The 19908-nt window shown below is 31.2% G+C and overlaps 1 protein-coding gene across 2 annotated transcripts in view; it reads left to right on the top strand.

Moving 5' to 3' along the window:
- Positions 1-19908, top strand: part of LOC106472993 (calcitonin gene-related peptide type 1 receptor-like) — a 148822-nt gene that overhangs the window by 100499 nt on the left and 28415 nt on the right. For both annotated transcript variants that reach the window (XM_022379483.1, XM_022379446.1), the window contains 2 exons: positions 12420-12523; positions 18430-18565. In XM_022379483.1, the coding sequence (XP_022235191.1) occupies positions 12420-12523; positions 18430-18565 (240 nt within the window). The remainder of the gene's footprint in view (positions 1-12419; positions 12524-18429; positions 18566-19908) is intronic.

The raw sequence follows: 19908 nt of genomic DNA, 5'->3' as shown, positions 1-19908 counted from the left end.
ATACAGAAGAGAAAGTAAACTTTTGAGCATAAAAGTCATTTTAAAATAAACGATTTCAGCAGTATGAACTATTGTGATGTAACGTTTCGACACCAGTTTTATGACGTTATTATTGAGAATTTTATGAATGGAGTTGATTTAAACGTATCTACTGACGACTAAAACTTGTCAACTTGCGTTATAATACGTTGAATCACGAATGTTTATCATGTGCCATGTAGTACGATGTCCAATTTCTTTCAGTGGATTTCACTTTTTCAACATTTGAGCTAGCGTTTCGTTACGACTATCGCAAGACTGAATAGTTTTTGGATAACATGTGTGAGTCTAGACAGATGTTATTAACTTTTACCTAGAGGTCCAAGGCACATTCAAACTGATTGCAAAGCATTTTAGTTTACGCTTCATAAAGAACATCAACACTAATCCAGATGAACACTGCTTCAGATATTAACTCTCTAGAAATCTCATATCGTTTTCGATGTCAATTTTCAACACACATGAATACCTTTGCTTTTGGTGCTCTTTTACAGAAATAGACTATTATACAACTCTTACTACGTTAAATCATCATCGTATCTAAATTATTTACTTTGTTGATTCTCTTGTACGTTATCAAGTGAAAAGATTCATCGTATTCAACTCTATTAAATTTCTTCCAGCTCAATGAATGTATACAGACCAATATTTTAGCAACATTTTAGACCTCAAAATAATTGCAGTAATAATATTTTGACCACAGCCTCAAAAGTTCACCTCTACGCTCTTATTAATATTTCGTATGTTGGTGACACACAAGCACGTTCATCCTATATAAACGACATAGGTCCAAACTATCTCTTTCACTCAACTTGTGTATCCCATCGTCTTTAAGAGATGTTTGTGATTAATCCTTATGCCACCTCATACTTCTCTTAGTTCTGAATTGTTCTGTATACTTCGTTAGTTGCTGCATTTGTATTATGAAAATCGACACTTTATGATAAACACAAATAAAAGTATATATCTAGATTATAATTTTCGTATCAGATCATAACATAAATTACTTGACACGTGTTTAAAGAGATACAGTTATTACAAGAATACAAAATTAAAAGTTTAACATTTAATTTCAATGATACATTTTTATTTTACAGTAGCTATATAACAAATGACTCATCAACTCTCTTTGTAATCTCTAGCATCTTTGTTTTATTCAACTGCTTGCATAGAAGTTGAGTATGCTATATTAAGTCGATTTTGAATCCTTACCACGTCGTTTCAGTCGATGTTCACACATCCGGTCATGTTTTCACGACCATGCATCTTGACTATAGCTCTGCATCGTAGTTTCCATTGCAAAAGGTGCTGTCGTAAGCTTAGGTAGAACTTGTTGCAAATCTTTCTGAATAATTCACATTCCTTTTTAATCTAACGCCATTAAATTCCTGATTTGAGCACATTTTTATGATTTGAGTGTATGAATATTTTTCGATGGAAAAGGGCTGTTACACACACTTCCCAAAAGCGATTACTTTTCGGTGGCATCCCTCTTCCTACGAACGCCAAACAATGTTAAAATGTAGATCTGATATGCTGTTCTACTGCGACTTTATATCGGCTGTAGTTTTTACCTAACTTGCTGATTTGTATCCTCAAACTAGTTTTAATTTTACGTACCCAATCCTCTATAAAGGTCTTCGATAAACCAGTAGCTTTTTAATGTGTTGTTTCTTCCTTTAGACCAACGCAACATTTGTGTACAGATTTCAAACACAGATTGACCTGTTCAAAACTACAAACAAATTACATGTCGAACAAAAATTCAAATTAAGAGTTCTTATAGGTTAAAAAAAAACACGAAGTTATAGCTAGTAATCACCAAACTAAGCTTGTAAAGTTCATGAAATAGAGACAGAAGGTATGAATAAGCACACCCAGATAAGTACAGAATTCGGGCACTTAAATTGTATTTATCAATTGCGAAATAAATAGGAGATATTTAATGAAAATTAAGAAAGAACGAATGACAGGCTAAATTTGTCACACACGTATTGAGAACACTTAAGTGCAAACTATCAGTTATGATGGTAGATTTATACATTTTAGTAGCATGAAAAATGACTAGCCAGAATATTACCAATAGAACATATATTTTAACCTTAAGTCTTTGTTTGCTGCTTCAGAGCTCTATAAATGTATATATCACTTTTTTATAATCTCTTGATTCATTCGTTAGAATACCTGGAATTAAATTATAATAAATTCAATATGATAACATACGAATAATACAATTCCAATTTCAAAAAAACACTTTTAATTACCATAATCGGAGATTGCTTGTACTATTCATGAAATTTGATTATACCATGTTATTCAAATCATGAATTTGTGTTTGTAGTTTAGCACAAAGCTACACAATGAGCTCTCTGTACTCTGCTCACCCCGGTTATCGAAACCCGGTTTCTAGCATTGTAAGTCCGCAGACATATCGCTGTGCCACTGGGGGGTGAGGGTGGGGCTAAAACTATGAAAACTAGAACTCAGTAAAATAATTTTGTGTGTCTATTAGAATCAACAAATTAAGTACTCAAGAAAATGTGTTTGTATGTGATCGTTTTATAGCATAATGTATAATTAGAGAAACTACATCTTAAAATTGTATTATATATATAAACAGAATTCAGATTTTGATTAAAAACATAGTATTTTATTCGTATTAAAATTTCTAATTATATTTAAATTTCTTGTTGAACTAATGGAATTTTACTTAATTATTCCAAAGAAGATAATTTGCCCACGTGAAAGCTAAAATATTTAACATTTCCTTTCTGTTGCAATAGTACTATTATACGTAATATACATATACATATGTGTGTATACATAATTTTAAAAAGGATTGTTAATGTAATTTAACTTGAAAATTTGAAGCTATTCCATTAATTGCACTTGGATATTTCTAGCTTGTTTTTTATAAATATTTTAATAAGGTACAAGGAATCTCTCATGTGAAAACGCCTAGAGTTTATTAAAATAATATTCAGTAGTAAAAGGAAATAAATTTAAAAAATCATGAGCGTTGAAAATTAGTTATAAAGCGTAGTCATCCGGGTTAAGCCTAATGGACCAGATTTAGGTTTATCTGGTTTCACTCACGGAGATTTCAACCTATCAAGTTATGAGTGATCATCTTTGAAAGTAACGCTTATTTCTTATTTTAGTCCTAATTGAAAATGGTACATTTTTACCCTCTAAGATAACAAATCTAAATGTTCGTGTAAGGTTAATCTATGAGATTTGTCTAACTATTAAAAAATATATAATATCACATATGCAAAATCTCGATCCTACTTAAACTGTCATGATATCAACCCCAGTTCTGCTGAATTGGCTTTTATGTTGCAACAAACATTAATTCTAATACGTGTAGAATAATAATAATAATAATAATACGGTTTACAATGTCCATTTCCTTGTTTCCAGGACACTGGATTACGTGACATTATATTACCACCATTTAGAAAATACAGTTAACATCCAATATATTTCTTTTTTTCCCTATCAGATTTGATCCGAGTCATTTTCTTATGATTAATTTGTGTTTTGAAATGGGTGTTTTCTTGATACTTGTGATAAATGGTCATTTCATTAGAAGTTTTCTTTTTCGGAATACAGAAGCACTGTCTACGAACGTCACAAATACTTCAGTTAATAAATTAATTTACAAAGCTGTTTCTGCTAAAACAACAAAAGGTATACTTCCACGTCTTTCGATAATAAATTAGCTTGAATTAAGATATATCATTTGTATTAAACTATTATCAACACTGTCTATATTCTTACTAGTAGTTTCTCCTCGCGGTAGACAGAGTGCAGATAATCCATTATGTAGCTTTGCGCTAGAAACAAACAAACTTAACAGTACGGACCAATTTTAACATTACCTTGATGAAAATTAACACGATTTTGTACTTCAAATATTAAAGCTGCTGTTTCTGTCTTCCTTTTGATCAGAGATAGTCAACTTCACAGGTGTAGGCCCGGCATGGCCAGGTGGTTAAGGCACACGACTCGCAATCTGAGGGTCGCGGGTTCGAATCCCTGTCACACCAAACATGCTCGCTCTTTCAGCCGTGGGGGCGTTATAATGTGACGGTCAATCCCACTATTCGTTGATAAAAGCGTAGCCCAAGAGTTGGCGGTGGGTGGTGATGACTAGCTGCCTTCCCTCTAGTCTTACACTGCTAAATTAGGGACGGCTAGCGCAGATAGCCCTCGTGTAGCTTTGCGCGAAATTCAAAAACAAACAAACAATTCACAGGTGTAATACTAATTTTATGTTCTAATGGCACTTTTGCGCATAATTTCATCAATGCAGACTGTACATCATTGCTGAATTTGTTACTTTCTTAATTTCTATCAGTGGCCTAAGTCTAATATAGCTAAAATAGTCCCATACCATTACAATAACTACACAAATCTACTCTTAAGAACAGCGTAGTCATATCCAGATCATTCTCCGGGTGGCCGTCAAACGCAAAATCATACATCTAAAATAATCTGAGATTCACTACTACTTATAATATTTTCTTTTGTTTTTAACCCTGTTGCGATACCATATAAACAGCAGCACCTCGCATTTACTGCTATGATAAGCCTTTCCTTGAGTACAGTGGATTTGCTGGCTACTTTCTGGAACTATCATTGAAGTTTTACAACACTTTTTAAAGTTCGCTTTGGAATGAGAAATAACTAACTTACAGGACATAACCTAAGCTGGATTTGGATATAAGTAAACTGCAATGTCTCGATACTCATGGCAATAATGCTGCATCTAGTATTCGTTCCTCTTTGAAAATCCATGAGTTCGTTTTATTCGAAATTTTGACCTCAAATGACTGCTTATGAAAATTTACGTTTTTTAAGCCCTACGCAGCCTGCAGCATAAGACTCACATGCATCTTAGTGGTAATCGAACATTACTATCTGGAGACTTGGTGTTCCAGTACTTTTTAGAAAACACTAATTAAATACAGTGAATTAAAGAACCAAACAGTTATCTAAACTAACAAAATTCTTTATATATAGATTCGCACTTGCTCCTATGTAAAATAAAACTAAATTTATGTTTCAAATAATAATTTCAATGATTTAAAAAAAACCTATGATGTTCTAACGATATAAGTATTTTGTTATTGTAAATAGTATCAATTCATTAATAAGCAAGTGCAGATAACATTTTATAGCAGTTGATTATTACACAGCTTAACTTATATGTATTAATAAAAAGGTACGAACACAATAACATATATCAAACTATTAATAAAAAAAATATAAAATCCAAATGTAATAACGCAATAGAAATAATTAAGTGCAATTAAAGCAAAGAATAAACTGATGAATTTCTAACTACAAGGTAAAATCACTTTGTAGAAACAACGAAAAACGTTTTTTTTCGGCAAAAACTAGATAAACAGATTAGTACATTCAACCATAAAAAGATATTCACTTCCAACCAAAGCTATTAGATTACTAATATTCTAGCTATTTATTGTACGATTCAAGTACTCCTTTATATTTTTATTATTTGACCTGACATGGCCTTGACTCACAATCTGCGGATGGCGAGTTTGAATCCCATCACCAAACATGATCGCCCTTTCAGTCGTGGAAACGTTGTAATGTGACGGTTAATTGATCAGAGAAACCCACGAGTTGGCATTGGATGGTGTTAACTCTAGTCCATCACTTTTGTTCCTCTATAGAATTACGATAAGTTTACGAACTTACAACACTAAAATCCGTGGTTTGATTCCCTGCGTTAGAGATATCAAATAGCTCAATATGGCGTTGCTCTAAAACAAACAAACTTTTTGTTTATTATTTTGTATCTTCATAAACATTTGTTTTTGGCTACACTATTACTATTGTACTTTAAACAGTAACATATCGTAATAATTTACCCCACGTGTCATTTTCTCTAAAGTTACATAAAGTTACACATCGAAGTCGTGTTTTCATTGGTCACAAGATGTTTTTAGCTATGATTGAGGAACGTTTTCGCTTCTGCACGATCATACTGATGTTACGTTGTTTAACTAACATTAAATCTATGTCAGTATTTGAAGTTAATAACAATTGTTTGTGTGGTCAGTAAGTGAGATATATTGTATTCTCCCTTTAATGTTGCTTTCATTAACACTATTGATTCGAATATCTAATACATCTAGTGTTATTATTTTTTAGTATTATGCTTTTCTTACGGAGACTGTTTGGTATTGTTAACTGAGTATATGGATTTTAGGACTAACCTAATTTCCTAAGTTAACTGAATCTCGTGAGATATCATTATTGGGTTTACGGCCGAAAATGTTAACAACGATGTTACCCAATAGATCAAACAATGTATTCTAATATTTATAAATACGAATGTAAGAAAGGTACATTTGATTAGGTACACTAATTACCGGATTGATTTTTAGTTTTGACCTAAGTAAGTAGGTTGCTTTCATAAGAAGTTAATATCAATTTTATAACATTATATTTAGCAGTACTTTGACTGTATTACTGTAATCCCTAAACCAACGCAATAGAAATATAGGCTAAAAATAAATGAACATACATAAAAAAATATATATATTCAAATATCTTAGATAATAGCTGAATGGTTCCAGTATATCGTTTTATACGACAACAAGATTGTAAATGAGATGCTAATTCCTATAACAGAAATAAAATTTTGTTTTTTAAAACATTTTATTACGAAGCAGTCATTTTAAACTTTCAAACGGATGATAGAGTTTCTATAACGCCTAAAAGTTTTCTCTCGTTTACATACGATTTTTCATACAAGTGTGGTATAAATATCTTATAAAATCATTTCTAAATAACAAAAGTATATATATATGTGTGTGTGTGTGTTGTTTGCGTCTGGGGATATTTTAGTGACAAAAACTCTTTAAGACTATCTTACTAACTGTCCTAGGAGATTTAATTTTTACAATAACTCAATTTCGTTTCAAAGACATAAACTCTTTAAAAAAAACACATTTTTTTCTGTAAATAACAAAATAACAAAGTTCTTTACTAAAAGTTTTAAACATATGAAATTGAGTAAGATACACCCAGTTTTAAGTTTGCATCTGATAGTTTACTGTGCCGTAATTCTTGTAATGATCAAGTTTTGTCTATTGTGCGTTTCCGCGTTTCTATAAACTGTTAAGTAATTGAAAACTCCTGGTTCATAAATTATCAGTTTATTATATATATATATATATATATAATCAAACTAAACTAATAGAAACATTATACTAGTCAATAAATTTTGTAGTCACGTTTATCGCCATAGCTGCAATGTTCATCAGTTAGTGTTAATTGCTTTATAATCATTAACGATCTGTCAGGCCTATGCTGAGGTTCTGCTTCTACACCTAAAAGTTTTCATGTAATAGCATAACTAACATAAGAACAAAACTTCTTTAAACAGTAAATCATATATTATAATTATTTTGAAAAAATAAGTGAACGATTACTTGTCTACACTAATTGTTTACCACAATAAATTCAACTTAACGTTTAACAAATTGTCTAGCAAAGTAAATGGCTAAATCTAGCTGATATATAAGAATTGAAACGTGCAAAATTTCCGTATAATACAATGGAATTTTTACAAAATGTAAAAAATGCCTAAAATAGGTTCTTTATATCTAATAATGAGATTAACAATGATTTAGTTTTTTCAATAGAAGCTAATCCAGGCTGTTTATTTGTCAAGCGCTTAATAATTCCTTTCATGTCACATTGTAGTTCTAATTAAAGCTTTTTCACTGTTGTGTAAGGCAGTAAAATAAAAAAAAACAAATATTGAAACAATAATATTCTCATTGGATATATTATAATTAATATTTACGTATGGAGCTGATATATCATATTATAACATTATTAAAATATCAAAACACTAAAGAATAAAGGACTAAACTCAATGGAAAATACTTATCTGGCATCTTCTTCATGTATATCCTACAAAAGTGCATTCTGTATAGCTTAAATTATTCAGGATTTTTACTAATTTTGGATATTAAACTTGCTGCTTGATCTCTTCAAATGAACAATGAGTGATAATGTCCCATGACCAAATGATCCTTCCTAGTGTGGTCCTAGATATAATAAAATCAGTTAGCCACAAAATAAACCGAATAGGCCCGGCATGGCCAGGTGGTTAGGGCGCTCGACTCGCAATCTGTGGTTCGTGGGCTAGAATCCCCATCACACCAAACATGCTCGCCCTTTCAGCCGCGGGGGCGTTATAATGTGACGGTCATTCCCACTATTCGTTAGTAAAAGAGTAGCCCAAGAGTTGGCGGTGGGTGGTGATGACTAGCTGCCTTCCCTCTAGTCTTACATTGCTCAATTAGGGACGGCTAGCGCAGATATCCCTCGTGTAGCTTTGCACGAAATTAAAAACAAATAAACAATAAACCGAATGAAAATTTTATACAAGTCAATAAACTCTCATGTTACGTCTATCACCGAAGGTGTTACGTTGAACAGTTAAAGTAAATTGCTTTTTAATAATCTTCTGATTGCTTTTTCTTCCTTATTGGAACTATGAAATATAGATATTTTCAAGCCAAAACGTTTTCAAAATACCGGTGACATTATGCTCCTTAAAGAAATCTTACCATAACGGTTTAACAAAAAGGTGAGTTATACATGAACCAAATTAGTCACCTAAGTAACATTCGTGGAACATAATTAACGACCCCAACGTCCTGAAACAACGCATATAATATGAAAATAACCAAAATAATTCTATTTTCTGTTACATCATACTTTTATAATTTGTATTTATGTTACTAATTCTATTAATACATTAACTGGAAATTATTTCATTCTGTAAAAATAGTGTACACATGTTTAATAGGTGATTTACCCAAAAATAATTTCGGGCAACGCATTCTTAACACCCAAATGATAAATGCTCTGTATAGAATTTAAAAGATTGAAAAAATTAAATTAAATTAAAATTATATATTTGTGTTTATGAATTAAAATATCTGAGGTAAATCTTGAGTTGCTGGTCATGATCATAAAACATTGTTTGAGATAATTTAAAAGAAATCCATTAGTTTTTCTACTTTTGAAGTTATATTGTCAATACCAAAAAAAAATTACTATAAATGTTACAAAAATTAAAGCGTACTACCTTATAAATGTTTGGTACTCTCGCCGTTGACATTATATTTGACTTAAGAATAAGCTTTGTCTAAAATGTTAAAACACCACATGTTAAAACGATGAGAAGCATTACCTGAAATGAATTCTCAAAATCTGTACGTATGAAAACATTATTGTAATACATTAAAAAAACTTTATGACCTATCAATTTTTAAGAAATAATAATGTCTCTTACCGTAACCAACCTCTTTATGAAGAACAATACCTCATATCTGTTCTCAGAATAAACATTATCTACTTTTTTATTGATAACCATGTTAGCATGAAAAATATATATGGTGTATTAAGTTACTGGTAAAGAAAAAGTAAATTGTCAATGCTTACACCAAAAGTGTAGGTGTAGTTACAGTGATGTACTTGTTGTTCGTGAGATCTGGAATGGTAATCATTATATAATGCATTAATAATAACTTAATAGGAAAATAACCTAATTGTATTATAGAGCTGAAATAAATTAATAACTCCCTCAGGGAGCCAGCGACAAGTTTACGGACTAAAATCCGGGATTCAATTCCTGCGGTAGACAAAGCGCATAGAGCTCATTGTGTAACTTTGAACTACAACAACAAGCACAAGTATATGAAGCTATTTTATATATACAACTGAAAAGAAGTACAAAATATCATAAATCAATTCACAATAAAATTAAAACTATATTAGTCAGAATGCACTGATTCGTCAGTTGGATACTTTTGCTATCAACAACACATTTATTTACGTCAGTTGGATACTTTTGCTATCAACAACACATTTATTTACGTCAGTTGGATACTTTTGCTATCAACAACACATTCATTTATTACCGCAATAAATTCTCGCGGTATTCGGTCAGCTTGTAGGTTAGTGCTAAGTTCCTATAGTAAGCTAAATTTGCAAAATAATCTTTATAATTGTAGGCATTAACAACAATAATAAAATATTCAGAATATTATTATAAATGAAACTGACTTTAAATTAAAAATATTGTGTTCCATTATAAAATAGATTTAACATAGAATTAAAAACATACTACAAAAGGCTCTCTTTTTCATGTATATTAGCTGATTTTGTGATGGTGATTGGTTTCGTTATTATGGTTATCAAAAGTATGTACGGAGTCATTATTGTTACTTAATTACTGGATGGAGCTTTATATTGTTTAGAATGGTTCTTGCTCTACTTTTGATTGACCACATGAGTAACGGGTATGCCCTGCTGCAATGATGGACCTTGTTTGTTAGCTAATCACCATCATCGCGTGTTCTGTAATAGGATTAAAAAGCTCCATTTGCAATACAAATATTGTTATGCAAACTATACAAATAACTATTTTTTTAATGGTATTATGTATTTATTGTAACTGTAATTAGTGTTTCTCTTTGACAACTTGCAAGAAGCCATTACAGCATGTCGAATTGTTAAAATCCAAGAGTCTCGCGATCCACATTTATAATGTTTCGTATAGGCAAAACAGGGTGGTATGACCCAGTGGTACAACATCCCTTGTTTTGTAGTGAGACTGACCATCTGCCACGTGGGTAACGCCCACGTCCTGCAAATAATGGCAGTTTTCTTTCTCATATATAATGCTATGTTTTAACATTATGGGACAAGATTAATTTTTTTTATTATAATCCAATCTGGTAGTACCTTGGATTATTTCCAAGAGTGCATTAGAAACCTAAAAACCCATAAAATGTCTAAGGGCGAAGGATAAGCATTAATAATCCTGATAAAGCTAATGTTGCTCTCTTACTGAATAAATGTGATTATGTTAGAAAGGAGTTCAATATTTCGAGCAATCACAGTAAACACAAGGAAAACTAAACACAGCTAGGAGAGAGCGCAAGTTACAGAAATTGCTTCTCAAATAAAAAAAAAGGATTCTTTAAATAACCATGATTACAACAGAATGACACCCGTGAAATCTCATTCTGACATTCATAGGAACTACCGAAGTTTCACAAAATTGATATTCCAACATACCTATAGTATATAATATTTAATCACGAATTAGCAGGTTTTTAGTTACATTTGTCAAAGGTTTTGTACAAAACGCTGATACTGTTAAGGACAATTTCGAATTCACTTCATTTTGTAAAGAGTTCAAACTTAATAGCATCATTTTTTGTGCTAGCTTTGCTATAGTATCTTTATATGCAAACATTCCTCTTAATGAATTAATAAAATTGATTTGTGGCCTTGTTTATGAAAATGAATCGACCAAGCACACGTTTCAGAAGTTACTGGAGTTTGCTATCAAATAGTAAAGTTAGTTCTCAACAGTGAGTTTTATGACCATATTGATGGTTTTGCTAATCAGCTCCCTGTTTGACTAATTTGTTTCCGGATGAATAAGAACTTCTGATTTACAAAAAATATGTTAATGATACTTTCGCAGCCCCCTGTTAAATTATTTTTTTATTATCTCACCCAACAACATGAACTTATTAAATCCACAGTAGAAGAGCAAATGAATTCAAAATCCCCTTCTTAAGGCATTAAGATTAGAAACAACGATAAATGGTTTGAAGTTGACAGTTATCACAAAAAAATATTTTACTGATTTACATTTAATCTTGAACACTTTATTCCAAATAATTTTAAAGCACTTAGTGTTCATTTTAATTCAAAGGGCTTTCAACTATATAGTAATTTTATGTATTATCAAAATGAACTAATAAAAATGAAAACGGTATTACTGAAGAAAGGCTTTACGTTGAAAGTTGTAAACAGTGTAATAAGTAAATGAATTTTATTTCATAGCTAAGGACAAAATTGCTGTACAAAAACGATCACATATTATTTACATATTGTATTAGTTCAACAGTTAGAACTTTTGAAACACGAATTAAAAACGCACAACTGCAACGGAGGAAACAACGTCTCCTGTCTAACTACTTGTTCGGATATATGGAACACCAGTAGACCACCAACACTTTAAGATAATGGAATGTAGTTCGGATGAGGAAAATCCGGATCAAGAATCCTTTATACATTAAACTACTTCAACAAAGTCTGGACCTAAATCAGTACGTTTGATCTTTAAGACTGAAAATGTTAATTGCTATCGCCTACTACCAAATGTGAAAACAGAAGTACCCAGCTAAGTCTTGACATATTACAACAAATATGTTCGAGAAATGTACACAAATTTAAATATTACCTTGATCGCTACATTCAGTATTCTCTTATGCTATTTCAATGCCATCTTTGTCCTCCAGATTTCGTCACAAGAACATGCCATACTGGAGGAAAGTGGGCTATAAGTGGGATAGATGGCGAAGAAGACGGGGAATATTTACGATGTCAGCTGAAGAAAATATCCGTAAGTATTGAAATCTGGTTCTTTTCATAAACTGATGTCGTCTTCTCTGCTGGGCACACAAATACAACTGATGACTTTTTTTTTGTTTTTGCAAATATTAACTGCAATAAACTAAAACCTAATAGTTTCACTGCAAATATATACAGTTAGTCATTCCTGTTCCGTTGATTAATTATTTCATGTTAAGTTTACTCTGCTGTTTCTGGTAATCAATTAGTGTTTCATAATTTTCTTCTTTATGAACGCTAAAAACAAATCTAGTCCTTACTTCGGTAGTTACAACTTATAATAATTACCTTTGATGTCTTAACGAAATTGATCTCTTGATAAAGATATTAGCAATGTCATGTTAAAGTTTAAATTATTATTAGCCGCATAACGTATGATAAATTTCAGTTCTTTATAACGTAATGTTGAATGAATGAGTTCTAGAAATGTTTAGTTACCTGTAGACTAAACCTACAAAGCGTGATAAAATTTAGGTAATTTCATATTTACCCTCATACAAAGGTACTGGTCAAGTCTAAAATTAAAAATGGAAGTACTGTCAAAGAAAAAGACAGCCTAATGTTTTATGTTTGTATTTCTTGTCTTTGATATTCTAATACTAATTAGTCAGGCTCAAAAAAGCCGAGTTTTTCTAATAAAATATTTTAAGATTCTTTTCCTATTTATCTAAGAAAATAATAAAAATTTAGAACAAACCTTTTCACTTCATATAGTTTGAATATTAATAAAATTGCCATTTACAAATAGCACAATCGAAAATGTTACTTAAGTGTTTAGTTTACGAAGTGTTTAGTTTTATAGTGTATTGTTATTAATGTACTGTGTTACAAGTTTAATAAATTCAAACTTGAAGAACAACATTTGTGTACTATTACAGTGTTATTGTATCAGAAGATCAGAAATGTCTAAAGTCCGATTCTTTCTACTTTCTTTTTTAATGTTTAACAGATTTAAACTTAGTAAATTAACTCCAAACATAACAGACTAATTCAGAATTGCACTTTATTGTGTTTTGTGCCAGAAAAAGTTGTTTTGTGATAATATTCGTAGTAAATATTTTAGTTTTTGTTTTGTTGGTGTTGTTATGGTTATTTTGTAAAAAAAGAATATTGAAAAGAAAAACCCATACTTACATTTTCAATACTAGAGGGGCACTCAGTAGAGCGCATAACTCCGCTATGCAGCATTAATCATATTCGGCTCTCAAGAAATACGAAAATGTGTCCGTATGTCCGTCATTATCAACGGACACGAACCACTTTTGGCAGGGCAATGAGGAATAATATTCCACATAAGATCACAAATTGAAAAATGTTCGTATTTCTATAAAACTTTGTGGACATGTGTAGAATATTATTCCTCGTGTCCGTTGATAACGACAGACATAAGGACTGGACACACTTTCATATTTTTTGAGGGCCGAATATGATCTACGCTGCGTGGCGGAGTTATGCGCTCTACTCAGTGCCCTTCTAGTTGACTGATTTATAAAGCAAAAATAGTATGAAAATCGGCACCCATGTTAACAGATAGTTTTTTCGTGACCTTGACCCTCAAAAAATAATTACTTATAAGTTGGATTATAGTTCAAATTTATAGCAACTTTCGTCCATATCCATTCAGCCGTTTTCGAGAAATCTTGCTGACAAACACACAAACAAGCACACACACATACACAGGGATGAAAACATAATCTCCGTCCACCTTCGGTGGCGGAAGTAACTAGATCTTGCTCAATGTGCACAAGATTCATGCTCAAGTCAAGGTCGATTGTGTTGAAGAATGTACTATAGATTTGAAGGAAAGTTTCATAATCTATTTTCAAGCACATTGTGCTTTTGTATATTAAAGTAATAAATAAATAAAACGACGTTTTTTTGGCATAATAAAAGTCGAAAGTTGCATTTGTTTTATAAAACATTCTTAACATCATTGTAAATTAGTTTAGTATTTTTCTTTCTCTCAACAAGAAACTTATTTGACACTCCTTTTTATTAGCTTTAAAACAAATATCTATATAAAGCATACATAGAGAATAGAAATTGGTCTCTTTCACATCCTAGCTCCATTTACTTATGTCTGGTTAAAATCTGTAGCTTTAGAATGAAATAATAATCTATATGTTGTTGAAGTTCTTTATACAAACTTTCCCTTAGTATACTGCAAGGTAAATAAAATTACACATTTCGAGAGAACAAATTTGATTTAATTAAAGAAAGCTGGTGAAAAAGAAAACCTACGTTTTATACAACACAAGGATTATCAATCAGTTGCTATGTAACATTTAAAAGATGGGTAACTGGAGTGGTTTGTCAACCTTGCGAAGCCACAAATTGATGAGATCCTCTAGTTGACAGCTCATTGTGTCTTGTTACGTGATATTGCCAACAAATCCTGTAGTCCCGTGGGAGGCCTCAATTCAGAGGTCTATAATATTACCATCTTCTCGTGTCTTTGCTTCATATGTTGTAATACAGCTGTCGACAGAATCAACCAAGCTTGAAGAAGGTTTCATGAAATAAAATGTTTTCGATTTTGTCAAAAAACCCTGCAGGAGGAAAAGATTCATTGTTGTTATCTTGTGTCTGAAATTATTTGACCTATTCTTTCGACAATATACTTCATGCTGCTTTTGTAGTTTAAAACAAACTTTCATTCTGGCCAAGCTAAACATAGCTCATTGATATTGAAGATAACTGATATTCTTTAGTTTATAAGTATATTGTGGAAATTTAAAGCCCATTTTTTTTATTTTCAGCAAAATAAAAAAATTATGGATTTTCGTGATAAGTTTAACTTTGCAACCTTTCAAACTAAATTACATTTTTACATATGTTAGAACATTTTATTAAGTCTCGAACAGATGTAAATTTTCTTGGAAAACATAAATATATATATTAAATACATCTTGTTTGTTCATCATGAAGAAATATATCTTTGGAAAAGGCTTTGTTTTAAAATACATGTTTAAAGTGTCATGAAACTTATTTTTTCTGGCCTTCTTCAAAACACCGTATATAATTCTTACATAAAGAATAAATTCATCATATTGCATTATTATTTTGTGTGTTCCCTAATTTAACTAAATATTACCAGTAAGTTACATTGACAGTAAATCACTGCTTTAGTATCAGCACATGAGGACTTTGACAAGGCCGCCCACTGCGCCCCAACCCCGTCTACACATTTATGGCCTGGTTATAAATTTTATTTAAAAAACTGCAAAATATTGTGTTAACATTCCTATAACAAAATATGCGAAAAACACCACGTTTTCATCACTAAAAAGATTCCAGGCTTCTGACTGATTTTGTAGAAGCTTTTCCCCTTAATCCCGTCCCAAGGCTCATGACCTTTCTTGGATCTTTAGGGCTACCCCCCTTCCTAATATTCTGGTTTTGCACCACTGACTAGTTATAGCAGTTGTTTGATTTAGAGGTTGGCTTTACATCACATTTCGAAGGCTCTGTGTCTATAATAGTGAGCATGTTATAGTTTTAGAGGTAAAAACAGATAGATTTTTATAAAACGATTACTATATTTAGAAATGTTTTCTGACTTTTTCCTTCATAAATTGACTTAATTACTTTTTACCAATGACATCAATTGTAGCATCTCAAAAAATATACTTGATAAATACCTTTACAATAAAAAATATTTACACAAGTCACAATTAATCGAAGTGTCGTTGAAGTATTCAGTGCCATTCGTATCTTTGTTTACTACATGATTACTTAACAAAAAGAAAAAGAAGATGAAAAATCAAGTTAAATGTCACTCAAATTATTCATGAAAATCACACTAAATGTTACAAATACTGATTTGTGAAACTTATGTTTTTTCATATAAACAGAAGAATAATCTAGCTTGATACATATATTTGATTCGTATGCTTTTCAGTTTCTAATAGATCTCACTTTAACGTAAAATGAAGTCATAGCCCATTTTACTATTTCACCGAGTCTAGCCATTGATTAGTATGCCAGACCTTCACGTTCTGTTATCGCAAAATAATATAATATTGACGGACAAATCCCACTGTGCGGCCAGAATAATGTAACCAAAGAGTTGACTAGCTGTCTTCCCTCTAGTCCATCAGTTCAAAATTGCCAGTAGGTATGTGATGAAGAATTGTTGAATTCAATGAAACTGACATGAAAAGGAGTACGTGTTACTAAGAGAAAACAAAGATGCTTGAAAACAAAATGGTTCATCTAAACGTGCTGATATCAGACACTATGCTACTACACAGTGATAATCTATCCTTGTGTTATCTGCAGTCTTTTGAAGACAAAATATATCGTCTGTCGGCAGTAATATCACACTAAGTGTTACTGCAGAATAATTATGTGTTTGGTGTTATCTACTGGTATTTGAAAACAAAACTGATATTAAACTATGTGTTACTGTACAGTGAAACTGTGTCCTATGTTATCTGCTGTTACTTTCGCTTTTTTTATGTGAAAGAAGTTTATCTGACAAGATTGAACTTATCTACAGCTGTATTCTAAAACATTGTGATGAATCGCAAAGTATGTAGATATCTAAAGGTATAATTAATGTATTAGATAAGTACAGTGTACACTTTGTGAGTGTGTGTGCCGCTATAGTTATGATATAACAGTAGTAATGTCTGTATGATTATTGAATATGTAACAAGCATCAATGGAAATAATTGTGTTTCAACTAGTTGTTTTTCGAAGTTGTACTACCAGTTTTTTAGTAAAATATTCCTTATCATATACAACTTTTCCACATCTGTTTACAGATCAACGCCATAAATTACACTAAAGCTACAGGTCTTATTTATTTTCAAATCATAACCAAATTAAAAATTGCATTGTTATTATTATTATTTCACATTCAGTTCACGAGTATTCATAATTCATCATGTTTTATTTAATATTGATTCGAGTTTTTAGAAGATTTGTAAACGCTCATTTACATGAAAAGGTCCGTGAGATATTAAACAGTTACATAAATTGTCAGTGCTGTAATTCCCTAAGCATTACTTTCAGTTTAGAGTATGATAGCTGGTTTTCATTACCGTGTCACTGTAGCTATAACCATAATTAAAAAATAGCTTTTCTTACAAACAAAGCAGTTTCTCAACGATAAATTATACAAACATAAAGAATCAAATTTGCTAAGAATATTGCTTCTAATAAAACCATAGCATTTATTTAGCATTTTCCAACCCTGAGAAAATACAAAATTTCTAATCTACAGAAGCAGAAAATCAAAAATAGGAAAACGATGTCGTAATTGTACTTAAAAACTTCTTATATAATAGGTTACAAATGATTAAAAATCTAGTTTAAGTAATATATTATTTTGAGGTATGAAGCTGAGATGTCAGTATCACGATATTTATTTTTTTAGTGTGAAATTGCAATTGTATGTAACCATATTAAAAAGGTTACCTTAAGACTTAAAAGACGTGAGAGCACAATATATGTGGCATATTTATCATTTAAATGATATCTGTATAATTATATATTTTGAAATAAGCGAACACATTTCTGAAAACGAGTTATTTTAAAATATAAAACACAGGAAGATAAAAAATGTTTGTGATATTTTGTTGCATGAAATCTGGTTACACCCTGCATGTTGGATAATTATCTGGTAAAGATGAGAGATGTACTATTTCTTCAGTATGTGATGACTGTGTGTAGTTTTAAACGCCTGTCACTGTTTATAAGATAGACATCGATATCATATGTTTACGCTGTATAGAGTTTCAAATATTATGTAGAATGTTTTAAGAATATGTTATTTCGAGTATTTTTACAAATTACGAATATAAAAACATTTTCAATATTTTACGTGTGCATTAGATAATAGTTTAGTAATTAAGAATGTTTGTAGTCAAAAATGGCTTGTTAATTTTAAAGGCAAATCATAAAAAGATATTAGAAAACCTTTTGCATGAGATGGATGACATCAAAACTTCACCATATGCGATGTCTGAATCTGCTCAGGAGTTTGAAAGATGTATTAATGATGTACTATCCAGTCCTGGACCTACAGGTGATTATTTTCACGTATTTCCTTCTTAGTAAATAGGATAATGTGGTTTATAGCCCTTGAAAAATAAATATTTTTTTTACAAAGTTAGATTATTTTTATTCATTGTAATACGTTTTTTGAAACAATTTCACAAACTATACTTTATCCAAAATAATTCTCTATTGTATTTCCAACTTCATTTTTGTCCAACAGTATTGTATAATTTTCCGTCAAGTTTATAAGGATTTCAAATTTGCAAAAGTGTTACTCTATATAGTAAACAAATCAGAATCTAAATTACAATATAACTCAATTTCAGACTATTTGAAATTCTAATATGTAACATAATAAATTGGGGGCTTTTGTCCGAGATGTGGATCAGAGATAAAATTTTATCTAAATAAAAATTTAAATCATAATTCAATTTATATCTATCAGCGCCAACAAGATTTGATCATGTCTGATTATCAAAATTTTCTTGAATCACCCTCCCTCGAACAACCAGAAAGATATAACAAAAATAAATTACTCGAAATTGACAAAGTTTTAACTAGAAGTTAAAAGATCAATGAAAAAAATAAGATAAAAAAGCGTATTATCGAAATACTAGTCGATGATGATTTGTTGCCTGAGGAAGCATTAGATAAATACTCTAGTGTCTCTACTAGTCAATCGTGGTTGAGTGTTAAAGATAAATTAGAGATACTGCTAAAACACAAACAAATTGAGCTTGAAGAAGCTCGTATCGAAGCTGAGAAAGAACAAGCTCCAATCGAAGCCGAGAAAGAACAAGCTCCAATCAAAGCCGAGAAAGAACAAGCTCGTATCAAAGCTGAAACAGAAGATAAACGTCTCGCGGCCGAAAAAAGCTTGTATTGAAGCCGAAAAAGAAATTAGGCTGAAAGAAATGGAAATTTGACTCAACTCCGATCGACCAAGGCAAAATGACAACTTGGAACTTAATCGATATGTTAAAGTACCATCGTTTAATGAAAATGAAGTTGGTAGATATTTCCAACATTCTGAGAAGGTTGCCCAAACCAAAGAGTGGCCTACCGAAAGATGGTCATTATTATTACAAAGTGCCCCTCTCTCTCTAGAAGATTGTACGAATTATGATAAGGTTAAACCAGCCATTCTCAAAGCATACGAGGTAGTACCAAAGACTTATCGCCAAAAGTTTAGAGGTTATCGCAAACAAGATAATCAAACTTATATGGAATTTGCCCACGAAAAATAGGTTTATTTTAATCGATGGGATAATTCTATGCATATTAGCAATAGTTTCGACAAACTAAGACAATTATGTCTAATCGAGGAATAATTGTGCAGATGACGACCTCAAAACTTACTTAGATGAAAAG

Source organism: Limulus polyphemus, unplaced genomic scaffold (genome assembly GCF_000517525.1).
Source record: "Limulus polyphemus unplaced genomic scaffold, Limulus_polyphemus-2.1.2 Scaffold5, whole genome shotgun sequence".
In the NCBI taxonomy this organism is placed as follows: domain Eukaryota; kingdom Metazoa; phylum Arthropoda; class Merostomata; order Xiphosura; family Limulidae; genus Limulus; species Limulus polyphemus.
The sequence above is the reverse complement of the archived record's forward strand: the minus strand, read 5'-3'. Positions and strand labels throughout refer to the sequence as shown.